We start from the raw sequence: 21,641 nt of genomic DNA, 5'->3' as shown, positions 1-21,641 counted from the left end.
CACCCCAAAACCCGCACTCATGCTAACCTTGAGGACACCCCTGCCCTCACTGCTGACCTCAGAAAACCACGGATCTCGCCTTCAGCCTCGTTGTTTTGCCTTTTCCAGAATGCAACGCACAGGATCCTACAGTAGCAACCTCTGAGGCCGCTTTCTTTCAATCAGTACAACGTCTGGGGATCCAGGCACACTGTGTGTCCCCTTGGGTGGGTCCCAGTCATTGGGAATGACTCACACACACACAGCTGCACCGGTCTGTTTGCCCACTCACCTGCTGAGAAGCCGCTGGGCTCCCACCAGTTCGCAGTGGTTATCAGTACAGATGCTACGATGAGTCACTTACATGTTTTTTAGTCAACTCTTGAATCACTTTGAATACAAAAGTCATACAAAACAGGAAGAATATAAACACTGACTCATCCTGGGAAATCAGCGAAAATATTAGCTCTACACTTAGAAGACGGATTACGCTTTCTTACAATGCTCTGGGCGCAAAGGCAGACAGGAGCGAAGGAAGCGCCAGGTGCTCTGACCGGGCTGCTCTTGGAACTAAATAAATAAATCTAAATTTTAGATACCCACCTTATATTAGGGTGGATTAAAGTGTTTTGTTTTCTTTTAAAGAATAAGAAAAACAAGCAGAGTAGAACAGAATTTTTATCAAGCCTGTGTGAGAATGATGAATTAACAGATTTTAAACAACAGAAGTCTTTGGAAAACGAGAAGATAAATGTGTCCCATCATATTTGGATGTGAACTCTGAAATAGGCGGTACCATGTAAACGGAGGGAAACTACACGCCAAGAACAGCCACGGCATTTATGACCGAAAGGGTTACCTCGTACTCATTACCCAATTATGAAAAATTATCAAACAAAAGGTGATAAAAGTTAACCTGAAAAGCCATCAGCGGGGCCATTAGCCAATTAGGACGTGAACAGCATTCATATCAGGGGAGGCACAGCCAGGGCACGGGGGCATGGACAGCCTCGGCACCGCTCCAGGACACAAACCACACAACGAGGCACCACTCCATGTCCTGCAAGTGATCAGCATTTTAGAACAACGCCCAGACCCAACGCTGCGAGGCACATGGCGCTGGAACTCACACAACACTGACGGCGATGTAAATCACTATTCCTGGACAGAACAACTTGGCAACACCATGAAAATCCCCAAAGTGAGAGGAGACACAGCAAGGTGGTGGAATCGGAGGACCCAGGCTTCACCAAGACTCTGATAAAGTTTAACAAGCAATCAAGCACAAACGAGAACACCTTCGTGAAGCCTCCAAATTAGAATTAAGACCTAAATCTCCTGCCTGGTCCATTCAAGAAAATAAAAACCGCACACAAAGCACTGCACAGCTCCCACCCCGAAGTACCCCCCACCCCGAAGTCAGCAAAGCAAGAATCCTCCAGGGACCACAGTGCATCGACAGGAAAGGAAACCAGACATGGACACCCAGCTCCCCAAGCACTCTGAGAGGCGTCCCAGGAAGCCCACTCCCATCCAGCCTCAAATGGGCCACAGTGGAAACGCACAGCGTGGGTCATCCGGAGTCCACAGCAGCCAGTATGCAGATGGAAGCAGTGGTGCCCAATCCGGTACCGGCGGACAGCACAGCCCACCCCTACAGCCGTGCCCGCTGCTCCTGTAAGGGGAGGGAGGTTCTGCCCGCCCTGAGTCCTAGGCGGCTCCCAGAGGTGCAGGGAGGTTCTGCCCGCCCTGAGTCCTAGGCGGCTCCCAGAGGCGGAGGGAGGTTCTGCCCGCCCTGAGTCCTAGGCGGCTCCCAGAGGCGCAGGGAGGTTCTGCCCGCCCTGAGTCCTAGGCGGCTCCCAGAGGCACAGGAGGTTCTGCCCGCCCTGAGTCCTAGGCGGCTCCCAGAGGCACAGGAGGTTCTGCCCGCCCTGAGTCCTAGGCGGCTCCCAGAGGCACAGGAGGTTCTGCCCGCCCTGAGTCCTAGGCGGCTCCCAGAGGCACAGGAGGTTCTGCCCGCCCTGAGTCCTAGGCGGCTCCCAGAGGCACAGGAGGTTCTGCCCGCCCTGAGTCCTAGGCGGCTCCCAGAGGCACAGGAGGTTCTGCCCGCCCTGAGTCCTAGGCGGCTCCCAGAGGCACAGGAGGTTCTGCCCGCCCTGAGTCCTAGGCGGCTCCCAGAGGCGCAGGGAGGTTCTGCCCGCCCTGAGTCCTAGGCGGCTCCCAGAGGCGCAGGGAGGTTCTTCCCGCCCTGAGTCCTAGGCGGCTCCCAGAGGCGCAGGGAGGTTCTGCCCGCCCTGAGTCCTAGGCGGCTCCCAGAGGCGCAGGGAGGTTCTGCCCGCCCTGAGTCCTAGGCGGCTCCCAGAGGCACAGGAGGTTCTTCCCGCCCTGAGTCCTAGGCGGCTCCCAGAGGCACAGGAGGTTCTGCCCGCCCTGAGTCCTAGGCGGCTCCCAGAGGCGCAGGGAGGTTCTGCCCGCCCTGAGTCCTAGGCGGCTCCCAGAGGCGCAGGGAGGTTCTGCCCGCCCTGAGTCCTAGGCGGCTCCCAGAGGCACAGGAGGTTCTGCCCGCCCTGAGTCCTAGGCGGCTCCCAGAGGCACAGGAGGTTCTGCCCGCCCTGAGTCCTAGGCGGCTCCCAGAGGTGCAGGGAGGCTCTGCCCGCCCTGAGTCCTAGGCGGCTCCCAGAGGCGGAGGGAGGTTCTGCCCGCCCTGAGTCCTAGGCGGCTCCCAGAGGCACAGGAGGTTCTGCCCGCCCTGAGTCCTAGGCGGCTCCCAGAGGTGCAGGGAGGTTCTGCCCGCCCTGAGTCCTAGGCGGCTCCCAGAGGTGGAGGGAGGTTCTGCCCGCCCTGAGTCCTAGGCGGCTAGCCCCAGACCTTACCTAGGCTCCCCCAGGGGGCGACACCCCCACTGCGGCAGATGTTGACAAACAGCAGAGGCTAGATTTGTCCAATTTGGGAAGTTAAACAGTGCTCAGCCATGGCACAGCGGGTTAAAGCCCTGGCCTGAAGCGCCAGCATCCCATATGGGCGCTGGTTCTAGTCCCAGCTGCTCCTCTTCCGATCCAGCTCTCTGCTATAACCTGGGAAAGCAGTGGAGGATGGCCCAAGTCCTTGGGCCCCTGCACCTACGTGGGAGACCCAGAAGAAGCTCTTGGCTCCTGGCTTCGGGTCAGCACAGCTCGGCTGTTGCAGCCATCTGGGGAGTGAACCAGTGGATGGAAGACTTGTCTGTCTGTCTCTACTTCTCTCTGTAACTCTTTCAAATAAATAAAAAAATAAATAAAAATAAATAGTGCTCAGCCAAGCCTCGAAAGCTACTCCAAGGTGCTTCGTGAGCAGGGAGACAAACCTCAACGGTGCATTTCTTCTGAACAGAACCGCAGGTCCTGTTCACACAGATAAGCAGCTCCACCTATCCCCGGGCCCTCCTGAGTCCCTGTCCAATGGCTGAATGCAAATTATGGTGCCCCCTGGCCAGAACGTACTACAACCCAGCCCACCAGGTGACTGCAGTGTGTGTCCAGCAGCTTGACCTGATGGTAGGGCCCAGCCATCTTCCCACCACCTGAGCTCAGAGCACAGACAGCAGCCCGGCCACCTGGAGGACCTGGAAGCGAGCTCCACCCACAGTCGTTACAGCAGGCCCGACCCAGCCAAGCTAGACTGGACAGGGAGGGTCTATCCCCAGCACAAAGTGCCAGGAAAGCTGGCAAACGTGGGCGTCTCCTCAGACATGCAGACCCCAGCACAAGGACCCAAGGACTACAAACACTCAGAAAAGCAGGACACCCCCGAGAGCAACTTGAAGCTCCAACCAGGAACCTGGAGACATCTATAGAATGGCAAAGGATTCAGAACAATTCTCAAGAGCAGTGAACTCCAGGAATATGTGGATAAGAATTAAAATGGAATTTGGAAAGTAATTCATGAACAAAATGAGAAGTTTGACCAAGAAATTAGATGAAAAAAAAAAGGCAAAACAAATAGAAATCCTAGAGTTGAAGAATACAATGACTGAACAGAAAACACAACGGAAAGCTCCAATGGCAGAGCTGCCACACTCAACAACGAAGCAGTGAGCCTGAGGCGTGGTATGTGACGTCATCCAATCAGAAGGGCAAAAGAGGTAAGAAATTTAGAAGCCCACAAGAATTATGGAACACAATCAAGAGCCCTAATCTATATATATAGGAATCCAAGAAGGAGAAGAAAAGGGCTAAAAGGCAAATTTAAAGAAATCACAGAGGAAAATCTCCCTAATCTGGGGAAACGCACCAAGACCCAGGTAGAGGACGCACAGAAATCTCCCCCCAAATCCAATTCAGAGAGGAGTTCACCAAGACACATAAACAAACCGTCAAAAATCGAGACAAAAACCAAGAGCAGGGGCTGGCACTGTAGCACAACGGGTTAAAGCCCCAGCCTGCAGCACCGGCATCCCATGGGGCGCCGGTTCATGTCCCGGCTGTTCCTCTTCCCATCCAGCTCTCTGCTACGGCCTAGGAAAGCAGTGGAAGTCCTTGGGCCCCTGTACCAACGTGGGAGACCCGGAAGAAGCTCCTGGCTCCTGGCTTCAGATCAGCTCAGCTCCGGCCATTGCAGCCATTTGCAGGCTGAACCAGTGGATGGAAGACCTCTCTCTCTCTCTCTCTCTCTAACTCTTTCAAATAAATAAATCATAAAAAGAGGAGTAATAGATAAGAAACACATCACACACAAAGAGGTGTCGACATGACTATCAGTGGATTTCTCTGCCCAGTTCCTGCAGGCCGGGAGAGAGGGATGCTATATCCAGAGTGCCAGAGGAGAAAACTGACAGTCAGGAAGACTTTCCCAGGAACGCTGTCTTTCTGGAACGAGAGAGAATTAAAGTTTCCCAAACAAAAGCCAGTGGAGTTACCACTGCTAGGCCTGCCTCACAGGAACTGCTAACGGCCCCTGGTCAGTAACGTGAGCTCACTGGCGTACGGGTGCTGAGGACACCCCCGATGCCTACGGCTGGAGTGGTGCTGCAGGGAGCCACGGTTCCCTGGTGAGGGTAAAACGTAGGGCTACGAGTGACGACTCCGGCTAAAATAAACTCTCACCACACACATGTGACAAAATGAGGCAGGTGCTGACAGAAAACTGCCTGGATGGCTTTTCAAGATTTATTTTTCTGAGAGTCAGAGTGATGGGGGAGGAAGGGCGAGATCTGTGGTTTCCTCCACCAAAATGCCCCAACAGCCGGGACTGAGCCAGCGGACAGGAGCGGAGGACTCCACCCAGGTCTCCACGCGGCGGCAGGAGCTGAAATACCTGAGCAGGGAGCCGGGCGGAAAGCAGAGGGGCAGGGACTCCGCACTCCAGGGTGGGATACGCGCGTCCGAGTGGCGGCTCAACCCACCGTGCCACAGGACAGAACCACAGGAGGTACCACCTCACTCCAGTCAAACGGATATCACCCAAAACTCGAAAATAGCAAGTGCTGGCCAGGTTACAGAGGAAAAGGTACCCTAACCATATGGAAAACAGTACGGAGATTCCTCCAAAAACACAAAACGGATCTACCGTAGGGCCCAGGCATCCCCCTTCTGAGGGTACAGCCAAAGGAAACCGAGGCAGCACATGAGAGACACCGGCACGCCCATGGCTCTCACAGCCCAGCTCCTAACAGAAGGACGTGGCGTCAGCATGGACGTCCCTCGGCCGACGACTGGATGGACAAAGTGTGGCATATCACTATGCTACAAGAACCAACCTGGACACAGAAGGACAAATACCACGTGTCTTCTCTTACATGTGGAAGTTCACACACACAGAGTCTAAAAATGCATGCCTTCACTGAATTATACCACCCATTTAAAAATGTGCCCTTCTTTATTACTTTACGATCCCTGCCACGAGTCCCACGTTATCTGATATTAGTGTCATTTTCAAGAAAAAACAGTGGGGTTGGCATTGTGGTATAGCAGGTGAGACCCCCCAGCTGCGATGCCAGCAACCCACATGGGCACCGGCTCATATCCTGGCTGCTCCACTTCTGATCCAGCTCTCTGCTGTGGCCTGGGAAAGCAGTAGAAGATGGCCCAAGTCTCTGGGCCCCTGCACCCATGTGGGAGACCTGGAAGAAGCTCCCAGCTCCTGGTTTCACTCTGGCCCAGCCTTATCTGTGTGGCCATTTCAGGAGTGAACCAGAGCAGATGGAAGATCTCTCTCTCTCTCTCTCTGCCTCTCCCTCCCTAACTGCCTTTCAAAGAAATAAAAGAAAAAGAAAAAATAGTATGTATGTGTTTGTATAAATTACCTATATATGAAGCAAATATGGCAAAATGTTAAAATTGTTAAATTTTTAAAATAAACAATACAATTTTAAAAAATAATAGAACCCTAGAGAGGAATAAAAGTACAGCGTTGTAAGCCATCAGAGCTCAGCTGTTATCAGCATGGAACAGATTGCTGCAAGTATGAGCTGTTCTACGCAAGCCTCCTAGAACACAAAGCAAAAACTAAGAGCAGATTCGCAAAACGGAGCTGGTAAGGATTCAAAGCACCACTACAAAGACTCATCGGATCACAGGGGAGGCGAGAACAAAGCACCCCCGTGACAACCAGGAGGCGGTCGACAAACTGTCAGCGGCCAGCTGTTACGCATCCGTAAATACCTTGAGTGGACATGGGCCACGTTATCCAGTGAAGGGAGTGACCGAGACTCACCTCTGTACACACAGACACAGACTGGAAGCCCAGGAATGGAAAATGATACACCGGTATTTACACCGGTAAATATATTTACGCCCAATACCGAAGACCTCAACACGTAACCCGAGCATGCAAGGGTCTGAGAGGAGGCCAGGTCGCGGCACAGTAGTGGACAACCAACACCCCACATTCAGTAAAGGACAGGCCACCCAGACAGAAGATTAATGAGGAACACGTTGGACCGAATGGAGCGAACGGACAGAAGGGGACCCTTCCTCCCAATAGCAGAAGGCACACTCTTCAGTTGCGCCCAGAGGTCTTCCTGGATGGCTCCCAGGCGACCTCGGCAAACTGAAGACCTGCATCAGGCGACGTGCCTCTTCCACCCACAGCGGCATGAGGCGCCACGTCAGTAACAGCAGGGAACTCAGAAAATTCACAAACACGGAAATTAACAACACGCTCCTGAGCAACCAGTGACCAGAGGAGACGCTAACAGGGAAACCTAAACAAATCTGGAGACAAATGGAAACAACGTACCAAAACTTGTGGGCAGCATCGGAACAAGTGCTAGGAGCAATCTTGAAAAACAAATTAACCTTGTGCCTCAAAGAAGAAATTAAACCCAGATTCAACAGAAGGAGAGAAATGTAAATATCGGAGCAGAAATAAATGAAAGTGCGACTGAAAACAATACAGATCTGTGAAACTAAGACCAACAGACACACGTCAAGGTCACCCACCACATCAAGGTCATCTAGAAACAGAACAAAGACCAAACACCACATGATCATCTTACTAGATTAAAAAAAAAAAAAAGACCAAGTTCAACATCCTTTCATAATCGGAAAAAAAACCCACCATGGAGGGGCAGGTGTTTGGCCTAGCAGTTAAGAAGCCATGTAAGACACCGTGCCGCACATCAGAACGCCCGGGCTCAGCTCCTGGCTCTGGCTCCTGGTCGCACCTTCCTGCCCGTGTGGACCGCAGGAGACAGCAGGTGATGGTTCAAGCAGCAGGGTCCCTGCCAGCCATGTGGGAGACTTGGATTGAGTTCCCGGCTCCCGGCTCTGGCCCAGCACAGCCCTGGCCGTTGCTGGTATCTGCAGAGTGAACCAGTGGACAGGAGCTCTTCTGTGTGTCTGGCTCTGTGTCTTTTTGCTTTTCAAGTAAATTGTAAAAAGAAAACACTCAACAAGGTAGCTATAGAAGGACTGTACCTGAGCACGGCAAAGGCCGAATGTGATAAGCCTACTGGTCATCTCAGACCACTGGTGAGGACCTGAAGCGTGGCCAAGATCTGGAACAAACAGAGGCCCATTCTCACCTCGTGTACTCGGCACAGCACTAGAATCCTCGTCAGGGCAACGGGCGCCAGGAAGAAATACAGGGCACCTACGCACGAGAGGCGGAGAAGCAGCCAGGTGATCACTGCTGGCCAACGACGCACGCTCACATCGAAATCCACAGGGATCCCCACAGCGGCTAGCGCTAATCAACGGACACAGCAAAGCCTCCGCATACAAAATCCACACACAAACCGGCGGCGTGTCTACACCACAACAAACTCCCTGAGAAAATCCACACACAAAACCGGCGGCGTGTCTACACAACAAACTCCCTGAGAAAATCCACACACAAACCGGCGGCGTGTCTACACACAACAAACTCCCTGAGAAAATCCACACACAAACCGGCGGCGTGTCTACACACAACAAACTCCCTGAGAGAATCCACACGCAAAACCGGCGGCGTGTCTACACAACAAACTCCCTGAGAGAATCCACACGCAAAACCGGCGGCGTGTCTACACACAACAAACTCCCTGAGAGAATCCACACGCAAAACCGGCGGCGTGTCTACACACAACAAACTCCCTGAGAGAATCCACACACAAACCGGCGGCGTGTCTACACCACAACAAACTCCCTGAGAGAATCCACACACAAACCGGCGGCGTGTCTACACAACAAACTCCCTGAGAGAATCCACACACAAACCGGCGGCGTGTCTACACAACAAACTCCCTGAGAGAATCCACACGCAAAACCGGCGGCGTGTCTACACCACAACAAGCTCCCTGAGAAAATCCACACACAAACCGGCGGCGTGTCTACACCACAACAAACTCCCTGAGAGAATCCACACACAAACCGGCGGCGTGTCTACACCACAACAAACTCCCTGAGAAAATCCACACACAAACCGGCGGCGTGTCTACACACAACAAGCTCCCTGAGAAAATCCACACACAAACCGGCGGCGTGTCTACACACAACAAACTCCCTGAGAAAATCCACACGCAAAACCGGCGGCGTGTCTACACCACAACAAGCTCCCTGAGAAAATCCACACACAAACCGGCGGCGTGTCTACACCACAACAAACTCCCTGAGAGAATCCACACACAAACCGGCGGCGTGTCTACACAACAAACTCCCTGAGAGAATCCACACACAAACCGGCGGCGTGTCTACACAACAAACTCCCTGAGAAAATCCACACACAAACCGGCGGCGTGTCTACACCACAACAAGCTCCCTGAGAAAATCCACACACAAACCGGCGGCGTGTCTACACACAACAAGCTCCCTGAGAAAATCCACACACAAACCGGCGGCGTGTCTACACAACAAACTCCCTGAGAGAATCCACACACAAACTGGCGGCGTGTCTACACAACAAACTCCCTGAGAAAATCCACACACAAACCGGCGGCGTGTCTACACCACAACAAGCTCCCTGAGAAAATCCACACACAAACCGGCGGCGTGTCTACACAACAAACTCCCTGAGAGAATCCACACGCAAACCGGCAGCGTGTCTACACACAACAAACTCCCTGAGAAAATCCACACACAAACCGGCGGCGTGTCTACACAACAAACTCCCTGAGAGAATCCACACACAAACCGGCGGCGTGTCTACACAACAAACTCCCTGAGAAAGAACTCAAGACAGTAGCCCCATTTATAATAGCAACCCCAAAATTAAAATACTTAGGAACGAATGCAGCCGAGGAGGAGAAATACATGTAAACTGAAAACCATAAAACACGAGTGACAGAAACTGAAGGGCAAACAAATGGAAAGATGCCCCGTGCTCACGGGATGGAATGACAAATACTGTTGAGTGTCTACACGATCCAAAGCTCTGTACAGATTCAACACAAACTCTGCCCAAATCCCCATGTCATTTTTCACAGAAATAAAAAAAAAAAATCCTAAAATGCATACAGAACCACACCTACACACAAAAAACCCTCAAATGGTCAAGACAATCGTTAGCCAACAAACAAAAAGAAAACCACACACACAGCTGAACTATAATATAATCAAAATTAAAACCACATAAAAACAGTGCTTGCATAAAAATAGACCCATTGAGCAACAGCAAAGAACAGAGAGCCCAGTCATAAACACCTCACGGCAGCCTATTTTCAGCAAAGGCACCACCACACACGCTGGGGAAGGCGCGGTCTCTTCTCAATAAGTTGAAAACCTGGACAGCCACACACAGGAGAGTAAGCTTTGGCTCTTATCTCACACCATGCCAACTCAAACTTAAGTCAAAACGGAATAAAAAAAAATTTAAAGAGTTATTTATTTGAAAGAGTTAGAGAGGTAGAAATGGGGGGGGGGGTTTCCATCTGCTGGTTCACTCCCCCAGATGGCTGCAATGACCAGAGCTGTGCCAATCAAAGCCAGGAGTCAGGAACTTCCGGGTCTCCCACGCGGGGTACAGGGGACCCTGGGCCATCTTCTACGCTTTCCCAGGCCGTTGGCAGGGAGCTGGATCGGAAGTGGAGCAGCCAGGACTTGAACCGGCGCCCATATGAAATGCTGGCACTGCAGGCTGGGGCTTTACTGCCTGCACCACAGTGACGGCCACTGGAATAAAAATCTTAAACATGAGATATGGAACAGGGCCAGCGCTGTGCTGTGGCGGGTCGAGCCACCATCAGCAGCTCCGACATCCCATCTGGGTGCCAGTTCAAGTCCCCACTGCTCTGCTTCCAGTCCAGCCCCTGCTGGTGTGTCCTGGGGGCAGCAGAGGATGGCCCAGGTGCCTGGGCCCTGCATTCAGGTGGGGTGGGCTCCTGGCCATTGCGGACATTTGGGGGGAAACCAGCTGATGGAGGATCTCTCTCTCTGTGATTCTTTCAAATCAATCAATAGATCAATCATTTTTTAAAGACGTGAAATTACTAGAAGAAAACATAACAGAAAGCTACAAAACATTGGTCTGGGCAATGACATTGTTAGATTTGACCCTAAAAGTGTGGCCAACAAAAGCAAAGTAGACAAATGAGAAACGGATAAAGGCACTGCACCAAGGCTGAAAGGCTCAGCCCGGCAGAGGGTCTTCCCAACAGGTGCGGAGACGAGACTGGGAGGAGACGGCCGGCAGCCAACCCTGTGATGCGGAGTTCACACGCACGGGAACCCAGGCACTGCAACAACTCGGCAGAGAGAAAACCAACAACCGGGCTTAAAAATGGCCAGGGGACCTGGACAGACTTCTCTCAACACAAGACACACGAACGGCCAACAGATAAATGAGGGGGGAAAAAGTGAAGATGCCTCGTCACGGTGACGGCCGGGGTCTGGGGAAGGGAGCCCTGCTGTGCCTCTGCTGGGAGCCAAGCGGGTGCAGCCACGGAGGCTCCTCGGGGAGCGCCGAGAATCGACCTGTGGTGTGGCAGTAGCGCTCCTGGTCATTACCCAAAGGGGTGACCTCAGTGTGTCAAAGCCATGCCCACATGTCCATGCTCACAGGAGCACGTTATGGAATCAGCCCAACTGTCCATCAGTGGATGAATGGATGAAGAAAACATGGTAAGGCCCAGCACTGTGGCGTAGCGGGTAAAGCCTCCACCTGCGGTGCCAGCATCCCCTACGGGCAGCAGTTCAAGTCCCGGCTGCTCCACTTCCGACCCAGCTCTCTGCTATGGCCTGGGAAAGCAGTAGAGATGACCCAAGTCCTTGGGCCCCTGCACCCACATAGGAGACCCGGAAGAAGCTCCTGGCCAACCATTGTGGCCATTTGGGTTGTGAGCCAGTGGATAGAAGACCACCCCCTCTCCTTCTCTCTGTATCTCTGCATTTCAAATAAATAAAAAACTTTAAAAAAAGAAAACACGATATTCATACTCTGCGGGCTAAGCCGCTGCCTGTGGTGCCAGCATCCCATATGGGCACCTGTTCAAGTCCTGGCTGCTCCTCTTCCCATCCAGCGCTCTGCTGTGGCCTGGGAAAGCAGCAGAAGGTGGCCCAAGTCCTTGGGTCCCTGCACCCACATGGGAGACCTGGAGGAGGCTCCTGCCTCTTGGCTTTGGATAGGCCCAGCTCTGGCTGCTGTGGCCATTTGGGGAGTGAACCAGCAAATGGAAGACGTTTCTCTCTGTCTCTCATTCTCTCTAACTCTTTCTCTCAAATAAATAAAATCTTTTTAAAAAATAAAAATAAAATAAAATAAATTGCTCAGGCATAGAGACAACGACTGCTCTCACAGGGAACTGAAATCAACTGAACTGAAGGCAGCAGAGCGGTGGCTACTGGGGGGCGGCTGGGGGGGCTGGGGGCTGGAAGTGCAAGGTAACGGTCTGAGGGCACAACGCCCCACCAGGAGGACGGGGTGTGACACACAGCACCTGAGGACAACGCCCCCACCAGGAGGACGAGGTGTGACACACAGCACCTGAGCACAACGCCCCACCAGGAGGACGGGGTGTGACACACAGCGCCTGAGCACAACGCCCCCACCAGGAGGACGAGGTGTGACACACAGCACCTGAGGACAACGCCCCAGTCAGGACGAGGTGTGACACACAGCACCCGAGTACAACGCCCCCACCAGGAGGATGAGGTGTGACACACAGCACCCGAGTACAACGCCCCCACCAGGAGGACGAGGTGTGACACACAGCACTGAGTACAACGCCCCCACCAGGAGGACGAGGTGTGACACACAGCACCTGAGTACAACGCCCAACCAGGAGGACGAGGTGTGACACACAGCACCTGAGTACAACGCCCAACCAGGAGGACGAGGTGTGACACACAGCACTGAGGACAACGCCCCCACCAGGAGGACGAGGTGTGACACAGAGCACTGAGGACAACGCCCCCAGTCAGGAGGACGAGGTGTGACACACAGCACCTGAGTACAACGCCCCCACCAGGAGGACGAGGTGTGACACACAGCACCTGAGGACAACGCCCCCACCAGGAGGACGAGGTGTGACACACAGCACCTGAGGACAACGCCCCCACCAGGAGGACGAGGTGTGACACACAGCACTGAGTACAACGCCCCCACCAGGAGGATGAGGTGTGACACACAGCACCTGAGGACAACGCCCCACCAGGAGGACGAGGTGTGACACACAGCACTGAGTACAACGCCCCCACCAGGAGGACGAGGTGTGACACACAGCACCTGAGGACAACGCCCCAGTCAGGAGGACGAGGTGTGACACACAGCACCTGAGCACAACGCCCCACCAGGAGGACGAGGTGTGACACACAGCACCTGAGGACAACGCCCCCACCAGGAGGACGAGGTGTGACACACAGCACCTGAGTACAACGCCCCCACCAGGAGGACGAGGTGTGACACACAGCACTGAGGACAACGCCCCCACCAGGAGGACGAGGTGTGACACACAGCACCCGAGTACAACGCCCCTACCAGGAGGACGAGGTGTGACACACAGCACCTGAGGACAACGCCCCCACGAGGAGGACGAGGTGTGACACACAGCACTGAGCACAACGCCCCCACCAGGAGGACGAGGTGTGACACACAGCACTGAGGACAACGCCCCCACCAGGAGGACGAGGTGTGACACACAGCACCTGAGGACAACACCCCCACCAGGAGGACGAGGTGTGACACACAGCACCTGAGGACAACGCCCCCACCAGGAGGACGAGGTGTGACACACAGCACCCGAGTACAACGCCCCCACCAGGAGGACGAGGTGTGACACACAGCACCCGAGGACAACGCCCCCACCAGGAGGACGAGGTGTGACACACAGCACCTGAGGACAACGCCCCACCAGGAGGACGAGGTGTGACACACAGCACCTGAGCACAACGCCCCAGTCAGGAGGACGAGGTGTGACACACAGCACTGAGTACAACGCCCCCACCAGGAGGACGAGGTGTGACACACAGCACTGAGGACAACGCCCCCACCAGGAGGACGAGGTGTGACACACAGCACATGAGGACAACGCCCCACCAGGAGGACGAGGTGTGACACACAGCACTGAGGACAACGCCCCCACCAGGAGGACGAGGTGTGACACACAGCACCTGAGGACAACGCCCCCACCAGGAGGACGAGGTGTGACACACAGCACCTGAGGACAACGCCCCCACCAGGAGGACGAGGTGTGACACACAGCACCTGAGGACAACGCCCCCACCAGGAGGACGAGGTGTGACACACAGCACCTGAGTACAACGCCCCCACCAGGAGGACGAGGTGTGACACACAGCACCTGAGCACAACGCCCCACCAGGAGGACGAGGTGTGACACACAGCACCTGAGGACAACGCCCCAGTCAGGACGACGAGGTGTGACACACAGCACCTGAGTACAACGCCCCCACCAGGAGGACGAGGTGTGACACACAGCACCTGAGCACAACGCCCCACCAGGAGGACGAGGTGTGACACACAGCACCTGAGGACAACGCCCCACCAGGAGGACGAGGTGTGACACACAGCACCTGAGCACAACGCCCCAGTCAGGAGGACGAGGTGTGACACACAGCACTGAGTACAACGCCCCCACCAGGAGGACGAGGTGTGACACACAGCACTGAGGACAACGCCCCCACCAGGAGGACGAGGTGTGACACACAGCACATGAGGACAACGCCCCACCAGGAGGACGAGGTGTGACACACAGCACTGAGGACAACGCCCCCACCAGGAGGACGAGGTGTGACACACAGCACCTGAGGACAACGCCCCCACCAGGAGGACGAGGTGTGACACACAGCACCTGAGGACAACGCCCCCACCAGGAGGACGAGGTGTGACACACAGCACCTGAGGACAACGCCCCCACCAGGAGGACGAGGTGTGACACACAGCACCTGAGTACAACGCCCCCACCAGGAGGACGAGGTGCGACACACAGCACCTGAGGAAAACACCCCACCAGGAGGACGAGGTGTGACACACAGCACCTGAGGACAACGCCCCCACCAGGAGGACGGGGTGTGACACACAGCACCTGAGGACAACGCCCCCACCAGGAGGACGAGGTGTGACACACAGCACTGAGTACAACGCCCCCACCAGGAGGACGAGGTGTGACACACAGCACCTGAGGACAACGCCCCCACCAGGAGGACGAGGTGTGACACACAGCACTGAGTACAACGCCCCCACCAGGAGGATGAGGTGTGACACACAGCACCTGAGGACAACGCCCCACCAGGAGGACGAGGTGTGACACACAGCACTGAGTACAACGCCCCCACCAGGAGGACGAGGTGTGACACACAGCACCTGAGGACAACGCCCCCACCAGGAGGACGAGGTGTGACACACAGCACTGAGTACAACGCCCCCACCAGGAGGACGAGGTGTGACACACAGCACCTGAGCACAACGCCCCCACCAGGAGGACGGGGTGTGACACACAGCACCCGAGTACAACGCCCCCACCAGGAGGACGAGGTGTGACACACAGCACTGAGGACAACATGAACATAGTGTAGTATTTACACATTTCATAATCACTGAGGGTGAATGTCAAATGTTCTCATAACGTGAAGGATAAATGAAGAGACGAATATGCTAATTAGATCACTAATTAGATTGACTATTATTCCCCATTGTATTCAGAATTCATAACACCACATTTCATCACATATATATAAACTATAATTTGTTAATTTACTATTAAAAGCACATTTTTTAAAAATTGGGAAAGACTTTCACAAAGGCATGGACTCTGGCCTCACAGCCTACGTCTAGACCCACATTCTGAGGGAAAGCCCCCGCAATGAAGACCCCTGGGCCTGGAGGTCCTCCCGCAGCGGTGGGGCGGCATCCCCGAGGCCTCTCCAGTGCACCTGCGGCCACCCCGAAAATTCCTCACCGGGCCCTTCCCCGCCCCTCTCGCCTCTCACCTCCTCCCAGCAGCTCTACTCCGGTGTACCTGCTGCGGCCTGGCCGGGGATGCGTCACCAGGGGCACAGCCCTGCCTGTGGCTGCCTCGCCGCCCCTCCGTCTGAAGCAGCTCCTCCCACACACTGATTCTCTCTGGGGCATTCACCACACCGCACCGCGCATGTTGTGAGCATTCGTGTGTGTGTGTGTGTCTGCTGCGGGTCTCTGGGAGAGTGGGGAGTGTCCACGCCTCTCTTATTCTCCCTTGTGACTCTGGCGTCCAGCAGGGTGCCCGGGACACAGGAAATGCTCAACCACTGATTGACTGAACAAGATCCAAAACACGGGGAGACAGTCAGTGTGGTCTTTAAGATTAAAGACACATGGGGGCCTGCGCTGTGGCCCAGTGGGCTAAGCCTCTGCCTGAGGCACTGGCCTCCCATATGGGAGCCAGTTCTAGTCCCAGCTACTCCTCTTCTGATCCCCAGCTCTCTGCTATGCCCTGGGAGAGCAGTAGAAGATGGCCCAAGTGCTTGGGCCCCTGCACCTACGTGGGAGACCCGGAAGAAGCTCCTGGCTCCTGGCTTCAGATCGGCCCAGCTCCAGCCACTGCAGCCATTTGGGGAGTGAGCCAGCAGACAGAAGCCCTCTCTCCCCGGCTCCCCCTCTCTGCCTGTAATCCTATGCTGATCATGACCTAACCATCAGACTGATTTTTTATTTTATTATTCCAAATCACATTCATACATCATAACAGCACTTTTTACCCCATAAATGTATATAACTAGTTTGTAGATTTTCAGGTAAAATCTTAATAGATTTTCACAAAAGCACTGACACCCCGGCCTTACACTCCTGCTTTCAGAAACAAAACCTGAGGAGCGAGTGCCCTGGCTTTCTCTGGACGGAATGTCTCTCTGCAGCTCACTCGTGGCGGGCGGTCCTATCCACCCCCACAGCGTCAGCTCGTGTCTTCCCACGGGGGCACTAACGCATCAAGAAACCTCCTGATACCACGAGGGGCCTCCCAGCCCCGGACCACCCACACAGAGACCCTGACGTGGACCTGCTGACGGACGGATTCTCAGGCGCTGCCGAGCCTGACGCCAAGGGAAGGAAGCGCAGAGAGGGCCCAAGTCAGGAGCAGCGGGAGTCGAGCTGTTCCCCGGCGCCAGGGTGGAGCCAGGGTGGAGCCAGGGTTTGGCCAGGCCCGCGCAGCAAAAGGTGTGTTCGAGCACAGGCTCGAGGGAGGGGGGTGTGGCAGCCTGGCTGGGGCTGGACGGCTCTGGATGGCACGGGGCTGGGAGGACAGGCAGACCAACTGCAGAGAGCCCCAGCGGAGACAGCCCTGACACAGCCCCAGGGAGGAAGCCACGCGGGGTGCGTAAGCCCGAGACCTGGCGGGCTGAATGACAGGGGTCAGACCCGGGAGCGCCAGAAAAAGGCCCGTGCGGACAAGGTGGAAACAGCGGAGCTGCAGCTAGAACGTTCTAGAACTCATGAAAGACACCAACCGTCGGAGTGGAGCAGCCTGAGTCAGGGAGATGGAGCGGACACCCACACCAAGACACAGGCAGGCAAAGGGCTCAGCGACACGGCAAAGGAACGACAGAGGGGCCGGACGCCACGGAAGCACCCTCTCAACGCTGAGACAGGACGACTGGACGGGAGGTCCACTCGCCGCCGGGAGCTCTCAACGCTCAGACAGGACGACTGGACGGGAGGTCCACTCGCCGCCGGGAGCTCTCCCAAGAGCAGTGGCCGGGCGGGCACTGAGCACAGTGGTGAAGACGCCACTGGGGTGCCCGCGTCCCACATCGGGTACCCGGGTTTGAGTCCTGGTTCCAGGGAGGGGAGGAGGGGGAGGGGAGATGGGGGAGAGAGGGAGAGAGGGAGAGACCGACCCTCCTGTCTGTTCATGTTACTCCCTAAACGCTGAAGAGCTGGGGCTGGCCAGCCTGGACCAGAGCCCCATCACTTGCGCCCTCGCCACGGCCTCCAGGGCCTGCAGCAGCAGCAGCTGGGACCGGGAGTGGAGCTGGGACTGGACCCGGTCGCTCCACCGTGGAACGTGGGCATCCCAGCTGGCGTCTCAGCCACTGTTCGAACGCCTGCCCCTGCCTTCACTGAGTCACGTGACTCTCTGTGGACACACAGGTCTGGCAAGGGAAGCGGAGCCACGTGGCTGGCACAGACCCACTGTCCCAGCCCCCTGCTGTTTCCCCTCCACTCTCCCTGTGCCTCTGCTTTCTGGGTAACCCCACGGTGTCGACCAGTACCCGGAGTCGCACAGCACAAGCTCTCCGTTGGCTTCCACCCCGCCTCCCGAGGGAAGCCCGTCTGCCTTACCTGGACAGAAGCGAGGCAGGTTAAGGAGCAGACTCCTTGTCTATCTGAAAGGAACCGGGGACCCTCGGAGGAACGGCTGATCCGAGGGCTCGGCCAGAGACAGACAAGGTGAGCTGGAAACATCTCGCGCACCCCGTACAGAAACGTGCACAGAGCGTGTGCTGGTCACTCACACACAGACGAGGCACAGAACACCGAACGTCATCACCCCCGGTCCCCACGAGTTAATGGGCTGAGCACGACCACGGGGCCACTAACGTGAGCAGAGACGAGCCACCCATTGTGCTCACTACCCCGAGGTATTCTTACCAAGAAAACCAAATCCCTAAGTCCGGAGGTTGGGGTGGGAGATGGGGGCCACGGTAAGTGACCGCGCGTTGTGGTCAGCCAGGTCTACAGCGTGAGAAGCTCCACGTGACAGAGTGTCCAGACTCCCTGCCGAGCGGGTGGACGGGGAAGCACGCGGCCCATGGGCTGAGAGGGAGCCATGGCAGACGGAAGAACGTGAGGACGGCCCTGCGTGGGGCCCTGGCTTCAGATAAACGCCACCGAGGACAGCGGCCAAGCGCTGCCTGGGCGCTTATTTAGCTCACTGGAGGCCCTACTGGATGTGCACACGGACGCCCACCGTCTTCTACCAAGTTCCTGCCCTTCGAGGGACCTGTGGGAGCATAGCCCTGGCCTCTGGTTCGGCGGCAGGGAGGCCTGGCGAGCTCTCGAGGCGGGTGCAGGGCACACTGCTGGGTTCATCCTATGTGCTCTCTACTTGTGTGTATGTCTGAAATGTTCAATAATAAAACATCTAAAGCAATAATAATGAAAAATAAATGAGGCTGCTCCGTAGCCCCACGCTCAGTGTTCGGGGGAAACGTCTGGAAGAAACAACGGGATTCTTACCTTTTCATCAACTGGATAAAGATTCTTCTCGGTAAGTGGTGCACAAAGGTGTCGAGGACAACCTTCAGGTAGGTCAGAGACACGAAGCCGCCTTTCGAGGGGTCCCCCGCGCTGAGGGCTTTCTCGATCTTCTCATAGGACTTGGAAAGCTGCAACGAATTAGAAGCCGAGCTGCACCCATTCAGACCAGCTTCACAGAGGCTGGGCGGCCACGTCACTGCCGCCGAAACCACCGCCCGTTTCCCCTCCGAAAACTGATCAAAAAGGTGACAGTGGCAGGGGCTGAGCCTCAGATGTTTAATTGATTAGCTCTACGCCACCGCAGGCCCAGGCCCAGCGACGCAGCTGACAGGCAGACACGTTTCCTGGGGGGAAACAGCACAGAGGACAGATCCACCTCACATCTCAGAGCTGAAGGTACTGGGTGGATCCGCCAGCTGGATACATCTTCCTTAACACGCTCCCAGCCCTGCCCCCCGTGAGCCCGCGCCACGCGGCCAATCAGACAGAAGGCTGGTGAGACACTGATACACTGAAATAGCTCTGACAGGAAGGATGATTATTAATTTAAGGTTTGCACAGAGATGGTATTCACTGGGCATTTCTTTTTGTTTTTTAAAGAAGGAATTATTTAAAAAAAAAAAAAAGTGTGTGGAGGAGCCTGGCTTATGGGACTTCTAAAATGCAGTAAAGCAGGTTAACTACTGGTTTTTATATGACTCATAAAAACACCGCAAAATTGGTTTTATCTACAAAGGGCTTCCTGCTGGCTACTACTGAGTCCTAACAATATTCTCCAATATTCCCAACCATCCAGCTTTGTCTGCATCCAGTGTCTCCAGCTAACGGAAAGAAGACGGGGTACCCAACAAGTCCGTGTGCGAGGTGACCCTAAGAAGGCTGCTCTCAGCCTGGCAGTTAGACACCCCCACCCCCCGGCTTCAACCCCAGCTCCAGCCCCTGCACCCAGGTTCCTGGGAGGAGCAGCAAAGGCTCATGTACTGAGGCCACGCACGTGGGAGACCTGGGATGAGGACGGGGTCCCGGACCTCAGCCTCCCAGGCCCAGGCGCTGCAGGTGCACGGGAAGTGAGCCAGCCAGTGGATGAGCGCTCTCGCACTCTCTGCCTCTCAAATACATAAATAAATAATATAAACAAATAAAACCTTGAAGGGGGAACACTGCAGGAACATAGGGAACATGTAGTTATACAAGAACCCAACCATGAAAGGATTACATTGTGCTTAATGTGCACAGAATTACTGGAAATCTAAATGGGCAAAAAAAAAATCTTTAAACATATTTAGAAACCTAAGCCTCTTAGAAAGGATCCAAGAGTTTTAAAAAGTTGTTTAAGATAAACCCAAAATGCAGCTAAATGTTCCCGTCATCCTCCCAGGGAGGTGGGCCGCACATGACGCACCGCCTGGCGGGGGACACGGACAGAGGCGGGGCCCGGCACGGAGTGGGGTCTCCGTGTGCTCACTGCAGGAGCGACTCCGTCCTCAATATCTGAACGACATCTGGCGTCCAAACGGCCCTCCTGAGGCCGCCGAGAGCTTTCGGAAGAACGTGGAAGTGAAGCGGCCATCCTGAGAGGCGCACAGCTTCGGGGATCCCCACTGTCATGGTTGGCGATTGTAACGCGAACACGAGACTTGTCTTCTGAAGTGTGAGCAGTTCGGCAACGTACAGGAGATGAAGACACCAGGCAGCGGCAGCGCCCAGTTTTGTACCTGGTGCCCCAGAAACTTCCAACGTTGCCGCAGGAGCGTGCATGATGATCTTACACAGACTGAATCATACTGCATTTTCGGATTTGACAAACGTTCTCTCCATTTAACAATATGCCAGGAAAACGTTTCCCTGAGAACCGCCAGGAATCTGCATAAATCTTTCATTTTATGTTTAAAATATTTATTTATTTGAAAAGCAAAGCAACAGAGAGAGAGGGAGAGACATAGAGAGAGAGATCTTCTCTTCTCTGGTTCACCCCCCAAATGGCTGCGACAACAGTCAAGGCTGGGCCAGGACAGAGCCAGGAGCAGAGAGCCCCACGTGGGTCTCACAGGGGTGGCAGGGCTCCGAGCATGTGGGCCAGCGTCTGCTGCCTCCCAGGCACATCTGCAGGAGGTTGGATCGGAAGCAGAACAGCCAGGATTTGGACCAGCACTCGGGTATGGGCTGAGTGTCCCAGCGGCTGGACCCCCTGTGCCCAACACCAGACCCTCCGCACAGGATGTGGTGAGCCGTCAGATTGCTGCTGGACACGCAAAAGGTGCACCCATTTTCCACCTGTATACACTGAGTTCCTTTTTTTTTTTCAAGATTTATTTATTTATTTGAAAGTCAGTTACAGAGAGAGAAGGAGAGATATAGGGAGAGAGAGCTCCCACCCACTGGTTCACCCCCTGGATGGCCGCAATGGCCCAGGGTGGCCCAGGCCAAAGCCAGGAGCTTCTTCCAGGTCTCCCACGTGGGTGCAGGGGCCCACGCACTTGGACCATCTTCTGCTGCTTTCCCAAGCCATCTGCAGGGAGCTGGATGGGAAGTGGAGCAGCTGGGACTCGAACCAGCACCCACATGGGATGTCGGCAGCA

General features: G+C 55.1%; 1 protein-coding gene across 1 annotated transcript in view; it reads right to left on the bottom strand.

Annotated features, from left to right (window-relative positions):
- EFCAB6 (EF-hand calcium binding domain 6) overlaps positions 1-21,641 on the bottom strand; it is a 248,212-nt gene that overhangs the window by 127,088 nt on the left and 99,483 nt on the right. The window contains exon 11 of the mRNA XM_062201869.1: positions 19,042-19,190. Coding sequence (XP_062057853.1) covers positions 19,042-19,190 — 149 coding nt within the window. The remainder of the gene's footprint in view (positions 1-19,041; positions 19,191-21,641) is intronic.

This window comes from Lepus europaeus, chromosome 10 (assembly GCF_033115175.1).
Source record: "Lepus europaeus isolate LE1 chromosome 10, mLepTim1.pri, whole genome shotgun sequence".
NCBI lineage: Eukaryota > Metazoa > Chordata > Mammalia > Lagomorpha > Leporidae > Lepus > Lepus europaeus.
This window is presented reverse-complemented; position numbering and strand designations above follow the sequence as displayed.